The 13,359-nt window shown below is 39.7% G+C and overlaps 1 protein-coding gene across 1 annotated transcript in view; it reads left to right on the top strand.

Moving 5' to 3' along the window:
* The window catches only part of usp22 (ubiquitin specific peptidase 22), a 39,581-nt gene that overhangs the window by 3,414 nt on the left and 22,808 nt on the right, over positions 1-13,359 (top strand). Inside the window, exon 2 of the mRNA XM_030077546.1 lies at positions 9,500-9,632. Within this exon, the coding sequence (XP_029933406.1) occupies positions 9,500-9,632 (133 nt within the window). The remainder of the gene's footprint in view (positions 1-9,499; positions 9,633-13,359) is intronic.

Genomic DNA, 13,359 nt, shown 5'->3' on the forward strand with positions numbered 1-13,359 from the left:
AAATGAATTGTGAAAGAGAGCCGATGGATCATAAAGTGAGTGCCGCCGGCTGAAAACAGAAGGTCAGTAAAATATTTCCCAAAGCCGAGCCCGGCTCCACCCGGCCCTGCCAGCTGTTGCGCCGTGCTGCACAATTAATCATCTATCTTGATTTTGGTTTTATTGGTACATTAATCATTGGTAGGATATTGGTCTATAAGCAAAATAAAAGTATTGAAGTCAAAACACCTGCTGTATTTGAAGGTGATCAAGACAATGATTTCCACTGTAATCCAGGAGCCCTTCACTCCATCTGCAACACTTAGTCCAGTCATTTTATGAAAAAACCTAGGACAAATTGCAAGAGAAGCAAACTCAACTGATTTTGTATCCTCAGTTTGTCCTGAGTGAGGGAAAAAAAAGTCCCAGGAAATCCCATTGGTGGAAAGTTTTGAAAATCACCTATTTATGACCATATATTGCCAAAAAACACTGTTTTTAACACACAGGGGAAAGGGATCAAAATTTTACTTTCAGATATCACTATAAAAATTCACAAGTTGATTACACACACAAAGACAAGAAAAAAAGTCAATTACAAGTTCTTTGAATTATTCTGTTTACACATGCATATCACACATTATCTGATTTGATATGCGCTAATAAGGAATATAAGGAATAAATGCCAGAACAGATATTTAAACAGTGAATTAAAAGGTTACTATATATATAGTAACCTTTTAATTCACTGTTACATAGTAACCTTTTAATTCAAGGTTACCATATATATAGCAACCTTTTAATTCACTGTTTAAATATCTGTTCTGGCATTTATTCCTTATATTCCTTATTAGCGCATATCAAATCAGATAATGTGTGATATGCATGTGTAAACAGAATAATTCAAAGAACTTGTAATTGACTTTTTTTCTTGTCTTTGTGTGTGTAATCACCTTGTGAATTTTTATAGTGATATCTGAAAATAAATTTTGAACCCCTTTCCCCTGTGTGTTAAAAACAGTGTTTTTTGGTATTATGTGGTCATAAATAGGTGATTTTCAAAACTTTCCACCAATGGGATTTCTTGGGACTTTTTTCCCCTCACTCAGGACAAACTGAGGATACAAAATCAGTTGAGTTTGCTTCTCTTGCAATTTGTCCTAGGTTGACCCCAATTTTGGCCTAAAATTACTGGACTAACTGGTGATAATCTGCATTAAGGATTTATTATATGAGCTCTGTGTTTTTCTTTAGAAACAGTTAATGCATTTGCAAGTGTGTGTGTGTGTGTGTGTGTGTGTGTGTGTGTGTCTTAAGTGATTGTAAGCCGAAGAATGCCTGGTCCATGCTTAATTTGGAGAGAAGTAGCCTAATTTCTCAAGAAAGCATCTTCTCGTATGAGATGAAGTGCGTGCTTGACCTCAGCTGAGACACACTGCGATTCATTTTTCCACTTGATGCAGCCAGCGGTGTACTATAGACTAAATTCGAATAAGAATAATTTGTGTTTTTTGGAATTATTCAGTAAGAGTTTGTAAACCATCACCACCAAGTCCATTAAGAAACACAAAAAAAAAATCAGACAACAGAATCATTTACACGTTAAAGCAATTCATAAAATTCTGTTACATCAATTTGTTAGCTCTTTTTTAAAATTGTGCTCGACTGATTCACGGCAATTTGTATCAGTTTAGGCCAAAGTCAGAGCAATTCATTTTATTTATTTCTTTTAAAAGAGTGAAGCAAATGAATCTCCAGCATTTATAATCAGTGCATCCATGCGATAAATAAACACTATACCATAGAAAGCAAACACTGCGTGGATGTGATTCATCATTCTTGCAATAAATGCGGGGATTTCCCCTTCATCTTTCTTTGCCAAGTCTCCATCCTGACAAGTAAACTTCCGTGATCTTTAGCCGTCCTTGGTGTTTTTTGTTTTGTGCTGGCCGTTAGATGGTTGCATCAGACGGATCACACAGGACACAAACAGGCATAACGAGAAACGCCACAACTTCCCTCCTTCATCTGCTGTCACTTTTTTGTTCTCTGCCTTTTAAATGTCACACAATTCTTCATTTACTTCCCATTTCCCCCACACAGTCTGTCCTCCGTTACGACCTGATGACCGGGTAATTTTGTGTAATTCTTGTACACCCATCACTTAGCAACTTTAACCGTTTGATATATTTGTGGCCTCAGATGTGATATTTGTCTTCTTGACCTCATACAAAGCAGGTATGAGGGTATGTGCTAATGGAAAAATGGAGTGATAATTGGGGTTGAGGCTCATGGTCATCTACCTACAGCACAAAAATATTAACCAGAATTATCTTGAAGCACAACAAGGTCTTTACAAGACAACAGATGAAGAGTTTTATTCCAACTTGAGCAAGCCATTATTATGAAAATGTGTCACCTTTGGCATAGTTATGTGTAGGTTACTCTGGACTGTACAGAAAGTAGGCTCACATTTATTTATTTAACATTTATTTACAGGTATTTGATGGTACCTTGAATTACTGAGCAGTGACCATAAAATTTAAAGAGCAGCTTGTATCTTTTTGGATGAAAGACTTTGCATGTAAGGAAGGAAATCTTTGAGTTTGATACCCCTCATATCACTGGAGCTGCAGCTTGAATATATATCAATTAAAACTTGCATATTACTTTTATGTCTGTGGAGTTGTATGTAGAAAATGTAAATGGTGAGCCCTTCACCTGAAAGACCTTGAACTTGAAAGCTGCTGCATGTCTAGGCTGTGTTTACTGGCCTTTTGTTTATAATTTGGTATATTGCCACTGGTAGGTGGCAATTATGTATTACTGTGTGGGACATGCACAGTGTTTTAGGGCTGCAGCTAATTATTTTCATTGTTAATGACTCTATCGATTATTTCTTTGATTAATTAATTAGTCTCTGGAGTGTTGGTTTACCTGAAACAGTCAGTGGTGAGATCGGTAATCCACAGGCATCATTAGTCAGGCCCGCTTCTCACTGGACATTGTGATCCCTATCCTGTTTGGTGCAGATCTTTTCCACCAAAGCCAGCGGGATGCTTTGTCTGCTGCACCTGCCAAGCACTGTGTTGCTGATCGTTCTCTCTCTCTGGCACAAACCTCAAAATAATGACCAAGTCTCACGGCAACTCAGCAGAAACTAAAGTGACATCTCTACGTTGCTTCCTTAGTCTGAACAGAAACCTGGAAAACCCAAAGTGTTAATTTTATGGTAGGAGTTGGGCACTTGATATCCTGTGTTGAGACTGTCCTGAGTACACTGAGATAAATTCCTAACAACCTTGGTTAATATGGCAATAAACTGAAGTCTCTCAGATAGTGGAGGAAATGTTTAAAGTCTTTTATCAAATCGGAGTGTCATCCAGTTGTACAGATAAAACAGTTTTTTGAGGACTTAAAGGGATGCTTTGGTTGGAGCTGTATTGGGTATCTTGCTTCTTATCTGGTCAAATATTCCCTTCATGCAGCCGAGTAGAAATGTACTCTGAGTACAGCCCTTTCCCCTGCACAAGCTGTCCCATTGAAGGAGACAGATGATGTTGCTTTTGGCTGGCGGTGTGATAATGTCCTCACTTGTACTTCAAACCATGATCTTTCCAGCCCATTACCCTCCCCTGCCCTCCTCGCATGGCGGCTCACCGCTGACTTATATGATGATCACAGCGCTTGGAGAAATATGACAAAGACATGGTGCTTGTTGCTCGGTGGGTGTTAGGATGACCATAAGGCTTCTGCAAGCGAATTGGCTTTTTATTTACAGCACGGCCAACATACTTGGAGGTCAGCGCGAGGCCACACTGTGCAAGGCGTCATTCACATCTTCTCCACCTGCCCTACCTGTAGTCGACACAAATCAAGTATATGATGCAACCAAGCTGCCCTTCATGTAATAAAACCTCACCTTGATAACTTGTTTATCTTCCCGTACAGTTTTTGATCACTTCGCTCTGCCAAAATAGCAAGCAGCAGTTTTAAAAGTGATATTTGATATTTTATTGGGCACTGCTTTGTGACTTTACAGTGGACCTTGATACTTCAGAAAGTCTTGAAGATGTATGTAGCAATTTTAAACTTCAGTATATCAGTATAAGATTAATCGTGATAGTTTGGTATAGTTACTGTAAAAATGAGACTGCGGTCAAGATGATTCGCAGCGTCTGTCTGAGATAGAATATATTTCTCATAAATCTGATTGCTCCCTGTGATATATAACAATATCTTTGACTGAATATCTTCATATTGATGTTGTGATCATATTTTAGTGATGACCATTGGCGTTTTCACAGGATATTAACACGAGATTCCTTATACACAGTTATCAGTAATGTAGATATGATAACCAAGCAGGTAGAGGCAAATAATAGAGGAGCTACGACAGTCTCGTAAGTTCAAATAATTGCATCCCTTTACTGCAATACAGCCTTCAAAACCAGGAAAACACAACACTTATGTCATATTATGGTTTAACGATATCCAAAATCCCCAGATGATATTGAATATTGATATATCATCTAGCCCTACTTCCTGTCAGAAAAGTGGTGCAGTAATAATGTAAAGCAAATGTGCAGATTTGCCTTGAAATTCAGTGTGGTTGCACACAGTGCAAAATGCAGTGTTTTATAGGCTTGGGATGATATGTTTATCTCATGATACGCGGTATGTTCACAGTTCAGTACAGACACAGGACAATGGATCACAAAGAGTTGAATGACAGCAAAGCATGACTGTGCAGAATTATGTTTATTCCTGAGCTGCAAATCTTTCTAGCAAGGCCGCGGCTTTATTAGAATGTAAACAGTTTAAAAATATTGGCAATATAAAGTGCAAATAATTTTACGGTGGAGAGGGTGTGAAATTGTGGTGTGCAAAGCATCCTTTGTGATTATGGCAGCAGGATAATATGTAGCTAATGTGATACATATTGTCCTATTTTTGTATTGTGATAAATTGATTTTGAGTGTATTATCCCTTCTCCAGCAGTGCAGAGGCTGATAGAGGCTGACAGTCCTCAGCGATAACAAAATGTGCCAAGGAAATTTCATGTCATTTTCTGTATCTGTAGCCAGGGAAGAGACTCTATCATATCTGTACTAGACGACATTGTAAAAGGAATTATTGTTATCGTGGTTTGGCCACCATCAGCCACTGTGGCCGCGAGCAGTGAAAATGCCAAGTCCTGCACTGCTCGATCAGCTCAGCTGGCATCAGCACCACAGCTGAGAGCGTGCAGGGTGGGAGCTTCCTGAATGGCATGCAGAGACAAATTCCTGCATGAATACAATGCACTCTTCAATTACAATACACATAGCTGGAAGAGTGAGTGAGAAGGAGAGGTTTTTGCATACTGATGCCTTCTCATAATTCATGCGCTTTATAAGCAGTTAGGCGTGGAAGGAGACGTGTGACTGGAATGGGAATCGGTGATGATCGGTGCCAGATATCGTTGATTTGTGTCCTTGGCAGTTGATTTGTGGCGCTTTGCAGTCTAGAGATCTGACATTTACAGCAGAATGAAAGTTTTCACCCCTGTATGTTGTGATTAGACCAAAACCAGCGAAATTGCCGCCTGATTAGGAAAAATAAAAATCACCATTTGCTGTCAGAATTAATCATCCTGCACATTTACAGCAGAGGCAGGTCACAAGTTGGTCTTCTCCATCAACCTTCATCCTCGTAAAACCTTCATTACTCTCACACAGATGATGTTTGCCTCACATTTTACATGAAATCATTTTCAAGTTGATTATCAGAGGTTGTCAGCGATATTTCATGCACACAATGCTTTTTGTTACTTCTCGTCTCCTTTTAAGAGAAATCCATCAATGCAGACGCGACTGAATCACACCTGAACACTTAACGTATACGTGAAGTGTTCAGGTGTGATAATTACTGCATTGTAAACAACTTAAAGTGCAATTTCTTACAAGGTTTTTTTTTTTTTTTGTGACTTGTGGCAATTACTGAAAGCTCTCTGAATCATGCTTAGCATTACCCAGCCTGACAATCACCATCCTGATAAACTGTCAGGTGTATTGCATTAACTCTTGGGCACTTTTGTCCATTTAATACATACAGAATTTTGTTGTGATTGTGTTGCCACATGGCTGCATGGATCATGCATGCTGGCAAGTTCATGATGGGAAACTTGCGCTAATGCAGTGCAACAACATTTTGGAAAGGTGTTATCACCGCATCATGGGCTCAGCGATGGGAGCTGATGGACCCACCCTTCATGGGCCCTCTATCCAAATTAAGAAGTGAGTAAATGATGCTTAGTCATACGACATATTGAGCAGTTAATTTTTGAAGGATACACTGGATTTTCTACTCTTAAAAAAAAAAAAAAAAAAGTGTCACATTACAGAGGACCCCCAACAGTGAAAATCGTTACTTAGTTGCGGACACCATCAAGGACTCACGCACAGTCTGATTGGATCGTTTGTTGCCATAGTAACGTTCACCACTTTCTTGCTTGTTTCAAAGTAGAAACCATCGATCAGGGTCAGCTGATGTTCTTTATCCAACATTAAGCCGAGCCCATGTTTGCAGAGGATTTAAACAAATCACTAGTGTTTCTGCACCATACGGTCAGAATCCGTCGTGTATGTCTTTGCCAAGGTAGATATAAATGTGGGACCAGCTACAACATCTTTTTTTTTAAATCTTTTGTCATAGCAACTGTGAAGTTTTAGGATTTTATTTAATTAAATTTTTTTAATCTCTATAGTTTTTGCTTTCTTTTTGTATGATCTTTACATGAAAGGTATTTCTGTGATATGTCCATGCCCCCCATCTCCTAAAGAAAAAACAACAAAATATTTGTTTAGAAATAAGATGGATGAGCAGCCAAGCATACATGAGGCTTAAGCTGCTCCACATGTTTTCCTCCCCCTATGTCCGATACTTCCAGGTCTTTTCTCTTCTCCTGTCTTCTTTCCCGTCTTGCTGTCTGACGTTGTCACAGCACCACAACACATTTGGTGAAAGAATCGGATGTTTATAGAAGTCAGCATTGAATTCTTGACCTTCCTCTTCTCTTTCTCACCACCTCATATTCATGTCTGCCTCTCTCTCCTGCATGTTTGTGAGCTGCTGCTGTCTGCCCTCCATCCATGGTCGGGTCTCTCTCTCTCGTCTCCAGCATGACTGTGAAACAGACTGTACAGGCGGCAGCACCGTTAAAGGTGTATATTGCAATTTAGGCTTTGACCATTAATTAGATTAGATAAAACTTATTTGAACCTCCATGCAAAAGTGAGCCCTTGCTGCAGCAATTCTTAATAGGATGCATCAAAGAAATCGGTGTAAACAGGAAATGGCGGTACTATTACCATACACAACCGACCATTTCCGCTAGTGCATATTAAGTAGAAAATGTATGATTCCAGCAGTAGCAGGATGTACAGTATAGCACACTGATACTAGTAGCAATATTAATATTAATCTCAGAATACCGGTCCATCAGCAAAACAGAAATTTTACTTTTGTCCCTCATGGTGAGGGGCTGAGGAAAGGACTATGGATTGGGTTTGTCTGTCTGCCATGTGACTTCTGAGCCTCTGCAGGCCTGTTTTGGGTGAAATTTTGAGGGTATTGTGGATTTTGACACTGTGGTTCTGCATTTTGAATATTAAACTGATTGGTCCACCACAGCGCCACCAACAGGCCAACAGGACCCTAAGCTTCAAGCCCAGTATCTCAGACACTGCTGGTTTAAATTTGATGAATCTTTAAGGAATGATGTGTTTTTACACTGATGTCCACTATCCCCAAAATGAACCTGATTGGCCCATCACAGCGCCACCAACTGGCCAAAAAGTATCCAAGCTTCAAGTAGCAAGGACACCAAAAACATGCATGCAAAAAAACAAACAGACTCAATTGTGGGGGACATCATGGTCACTGCTGACGTCATTGTGTCTGTAAAATATCAAAGGTGCTGATACTGAGCTCATACACCCGCTGTTCTTGTTGTATTTCCGGCTGTTGGACTTCATAATAAAGACTCTAGCCAGTGTGAATAAATCCCAAACCAAATAAACTGCATACTGTATATGGACAAAATTGAATACCTAGTTCATTATTTTGTTTTTATCCAAAAGTAATGGGTCTGGAAAGTTCACCCTTGGTAGACAATGTGCCGAAAGCGAGAGGAGAAAAGCAGCAAGACGTTGACGTACGTGTTGCCTAGAAACATAACGTGGATAAGCTGTCAAACTTGGAGTAAAATCAATTTGTTCCTTGAAATCTTTGCTACGAACAACTGTGATTAAATATTTAGGATCACAATACAGTAATTTGGACGATCATTGTAGCAATTTTAATGCAGCCCCAGTGTGTGTGTGTGTGTGTGTGTGTGTGTGTGTGTGTGTGTGTGTGTGTGCATTCCCCTCTTGCATACTGTGGGATTTGAATTTGATGGTTTACACTGCCATGAGGTAGAAAAGTTTCAGCACCACAACAAACTCCTTACATCAAAGCGAGGAAATCAAACTTTTAAAGTTGGGAAGATATCCTCCATTAACCCACCATCTCTCTCTCTCTCTCTCTCTCTCTCTCTCTCTCTCTCTCTCTCTCTCTCTCTCTCTCTTTCCCTCTCTCTCTCACACACACACACACTCACACAACTTATGAATGGGCATTTTCAGTTACTTTGACAAACCATGCTCCTGTTCTCTCCTCTGCAGAGGCCTGCAGGTCCAAATCAATACTTCAGTCTCTCTATCAGTGAGGAATACGCTCACACACACCTACACACACGCACACACACACCGAAAATATCCCTGTTGCAGTGCTTACCAGCTGACTATGTGATTCTGCCCAACACACCAAACTGAATGGAAAATGCAAACTGGTTTGAGGGGCTTTCCTTCGTTGCTATGCTTTCGTGAACTGTTTTGACAAAATTACACTAAAGAGCAAAGGAAACAAAAATCATCTAAAACATTAAAGCAGCTGTCAACATCCTTTTAAAAGTTGTCTGTGAAATCTCTGTCCATCATGACTTGCTGTCACTCCCCTACACATCATATATGGCCATTATGTATTCAAGCATTAGTGGGTGTATTCCTTCATTGTTTTTGTGTAATAAATACAAATTAAGACCTGTTGTGTTTTTTTTTAAATTTATTTTATTTTATTTTACAAGTTATTTTTAGACCAGTTGATGAAATGATGAAATTTGATATGATATTTTGTGACATTTTAAACATTTCTGTAAAATATAATGACTCTCTCTGGATCAAAATTGTGTATCAGAATTGGAGGTTTTAGATTAAAATCAAATTATTGTTATTATTGGTGTTATTATTATTATTATTTATTTATTTATTTTTTTTTTGTATTATTATTATTATTATTATTATTAGTGTTGTCATAGCAAATATCTTGTTTTTCTCCATTTTTGGCACACAGAAGTCTCAAATGTTGGGGATAAAAAGAATGGTATTGTATTAATAAGTTTGTCCCCCCTCCCCTCCCTCCTCCCCCTCCCCTCCAGGCCAAGTCCTGCATCTGCCACATGTGCGGCGCTCACCTCAACAGACTGCACTCCTGCCTGTACTGCGTCTTCTTCGCCTGCTTTGCCAAGAAACACATCCATGAGCATGCCAAGAGCAAACGGCATAACCTAGGTATCACACACACACACACACACACACACACACACACACACGCGCGCACACACTTACGTGCAGGGTGTTCACAGGTGCAAAGGGAGCAGGTGTGTTTTTGTGGCCTCCGTATCTGCTGTGCACATGGTGAAACACCAGGCATTCAAAGACCTGTAATTAGCCACCTCCACTCAGATGAGTTGATTCCAGCCTCCCCTACACACACACACACACACACACACACACACACATACACACACACCAACACACCAACACACCGCCCTCAGTAATGTCTCCTCTTCCAAAACAAAGGCTGCTAAAAGGCTGATTATACAGCTGAGCGTCTAATGAAGAGCTAGCCTGGCCTGATGCTTAAAGCCCCGACAGTAAATAAACACTGCAGCGAGTGTGTGTGTGTGTGTGTGTGTCTCTACTACTAACACAGTCCCATATAACAAGTACATAGTCACGTTAGTGGGTTGTGATGCATTTAGGCTTGCAAAATGATGGCTTTTGGAGGTAAACAAGCTATTATGCAACCCAGTGCAACAGTATTGCAACACAATCTAAAAGGTTTAGCCACGAGGGGATTTGAGCGTCACCTGTGTGTTTGGCCTCATGCAGCGTGCGCTGCAAAAAACTCAGGCCACTTATTCTCACCTTCAGTGTTAAAATCTCATTTTTCTTCAAACAAGGGGAAAAAAAATCTACCATGGATATGAGATAACCACAACTTGTTTCATTTTCTTGATACTAATTGGCTGATCTGCCTTATTCTTCCTTGTTTCGACATATTTATATTTATAAAACAAGCAAATCTACATTGGAAACAAGCGCGATCATCTCAATATTGCATATTTTATCACCTGTTTTAAGAAACACAAGATTTTCACACTAGATATGAGACTAAATGACATGTTAACTAATTTTTTTTGCAGTGTGCTGGAGGGAATAGGCTTCAGTCAGCTGACTCCTGAGTGGTGACTGAGGCTGTGTTGGTGGCTCACTTAATTAAAAAGAAGCGCAAGAAGTTTTTCATTTAGGCTCATCCTACACGCTGGAGTAGAGGCTAATTCCTTTGTCTCACAGACTGTAGGATGAATAAATGCACCGTCAGGATCTGCTCTCGCCGACTCACCTCCCCTCCACAGCCCGCTCCTTCCTCCACACGCTGATTTGAAATGCAATTAAGGGGGCTGCAGCTTTTCCTCTGATTCCCTCATCCCTTCAAAACATCCTATTCTGTTTGTGTGTAGTGGTGTGGTGGGTGTGGAAGGGGTGGAATGACAAAAAAATTAAACACCCTGCTTGGACAGGATTAGTCTTACAGGATACAGAGCACACACACACGCGCACACACACACACACACACACACACACACACACTCACTGCTGATATATAGAACCGTTTTTTGAAATGAATCCCAACCCCAAGGTTTTAGTCATTTATCGGGTATAAATTCCAAGCATTTCAGATTCCAGCTTCTTCAAGATTGTCTTTCTTTTCTCTGTTGGTTTCATTATAAAATTAACCCTTAAGTTTTTTCTTTGACACATGCATGGAAGAAGTCCTCACCTTGGAGCAGCGGTATTGTTTTCTGAAGCAAACCTGCAGTATTAGATAGATAGATAGGTATACTTTATTGATCCCAGACTGGGAAATTCACACGTTACAGCAGCATCATCAATAAAAAAAAACAAAAAAATTAAAAATTAAAAATTAAAATTAAAAATTAAAATTAAAATTAAAATTAAAATTAAAAATTAAAATTAAAAAATTAAAAGTATATACAATAGAGACTAAATATAGAATATTTTCTATATTTCTATATTTAGTCTCTATTGTATATACTTTTAATTTAAATTTTTTATTTTTTTGTTTTTTTTTATTGATGATGCTGCTGTAACGTGTGAATTTCCCAGTCTGGGATCAATAAAGTATACCTATCTATCTATCTATCTATCTATCTATCTATTATACACAGTTGGAAAGCTGTGTTGGCTTTTGGGCTACAAGTCATTATTATTTTCATTGCTGTTTCGTCTGCTGATAATTTTTTGCGTGAAAATGTTGGCGTCAAGGATGTTTTAGATTCTGACTGCCGCCACGTCCACATCCACCGCCACAGACCCCCGCTGTGAACGCGATAAAACGAATACCTTCTAGTGGAGCCTTTTCAGATTTGCTGTGCACACTCATGACCCCTGGAGGAAGAACCCTGTTGATTTTAGTGAGCCTGTTACCTGTCCGCCTGCGCCACCATCAGGCCAAACTGGGATCCTTTCGGGTTCTATCCTGCTGTTGTCCTCCAACAGCACATCTGTTTTTTTAATTCATCAGTTTATTATATCATGTATAAAGTGTCAAAAATAATACAAAATTGGAAATGAGCAGAACCAAAAGTGATTGCTCCCTTACTGTGACCAGCAGCCAAAAACAACAGCGTATTAAATTTTGTAATAATATGAAAGGAAAGAAAGAAAGAAAACTCATCTTAATCGTGACCTTTAGTGAAGCTGTAATCAGAAACTGTTTGGAATTTTTACTTCATGAATGACTAAAATAATCAATTGAATTCATTATCGATATGATTACGATTAATATTCTACAGATGAACTAATCGTTTAAGCACCAGAGGGATTCAATAGATGCTGCAAATTAATATCGTCAGTGCAGGGCCTCGTGCTCTTGGCATTAATACTGCAACACCAGCTCTACGCCCAATTGCTCTCCTTTTTATTCTCCACATAATAGCAGGAGGCAGTTTGAGCTGCCAGTTAAGTGAAGTGTGTTGTACTGCAGTGTTTCAGGACAGCGGTGCAGTACACACACACAAACACAAACACACACACACACACACACACTCTCCGGGTGTCCATGACAAAAGGCTGCTGTTGGCAGGTGCTGTAACTTTGCTGGATTCCTTTTGTGAAGCCTTATTCACTCAGCGTTATCACTCAGCTCAGGAAGACCCCCTTCGATGTGCGTGTGTGTGTGTATGTGTGTGTTTAGTGAGTGTGTGTGTGTGTGTGTGTGTGTGTGTGTGTGTGTGTGTGTGTATGTGCGCACACCGCCCTCCAAGACTGTAATTGTGAGTTTAATTAGGTTAGCTGCTGAATTAAAATGCCACAAAAACAGAGAAAGCGAGAGACAGCGGAATGCAGAGGGAGAGAAAAGACAAGAAAGGGACAGATCTCAGCAGACGGGCGCGGGGTAATTAAGTCGTCTTAACGAACCCAGCGGAATTAGCCTCCATTAAAATCAGCCCCTCCCCTTCCTCTGTGTCTTTTTGCTGTTTCGTCTCTTTCATCTCACCAGTTTCAGTATTCTCACTCTCAGCTATTTGGTTTGTACTGTTTGTGATGCCTCGTATCAGGTTCATCTCTCTCTCTCTCTCTCTCTCTCTCTCTCTCTCTCTCTCTCTCTCTCTCTCTCTCTTTCTCCCCTCCTCTCGTTCCCATGGTTACCTGATGACCTATTCGATATTCAGGATTGTCAAATGATCTCATCTGATGGCACTTTTACATAATCCTTGTCTTTTATGTCTTCTTTTCCATTTTGTCTTCTGTTTTTGTTCTTTCTCCTTTTATTTCTTTCTGTCTCCGTCTGTTTCTTTAGTTTTTTTTTTTCTTTCTTCCTCTCTCGCTCTCTGCTTTGAACATCTGCATTATCAAAACATTGTTTAGCACAGAAAGAGCAAGTGCCAGCAACCACCTCCGCCCAACAGGGAATAATTAAAAAAGCGGT

Source organism: Myripristis murdjan, chromosome 19, assembly GCF_902150065.1.
Source record: "Myripristis murdjan chromosome 19, fMyrMur1.1, whole genome shotgun sequence".
Lineage (NCBI taxonomy): Eukaryota > Metazoa > Chordata > Actinopteri > Holocentriformes > Holocentridae > Myripristis > Myripristis murdjan.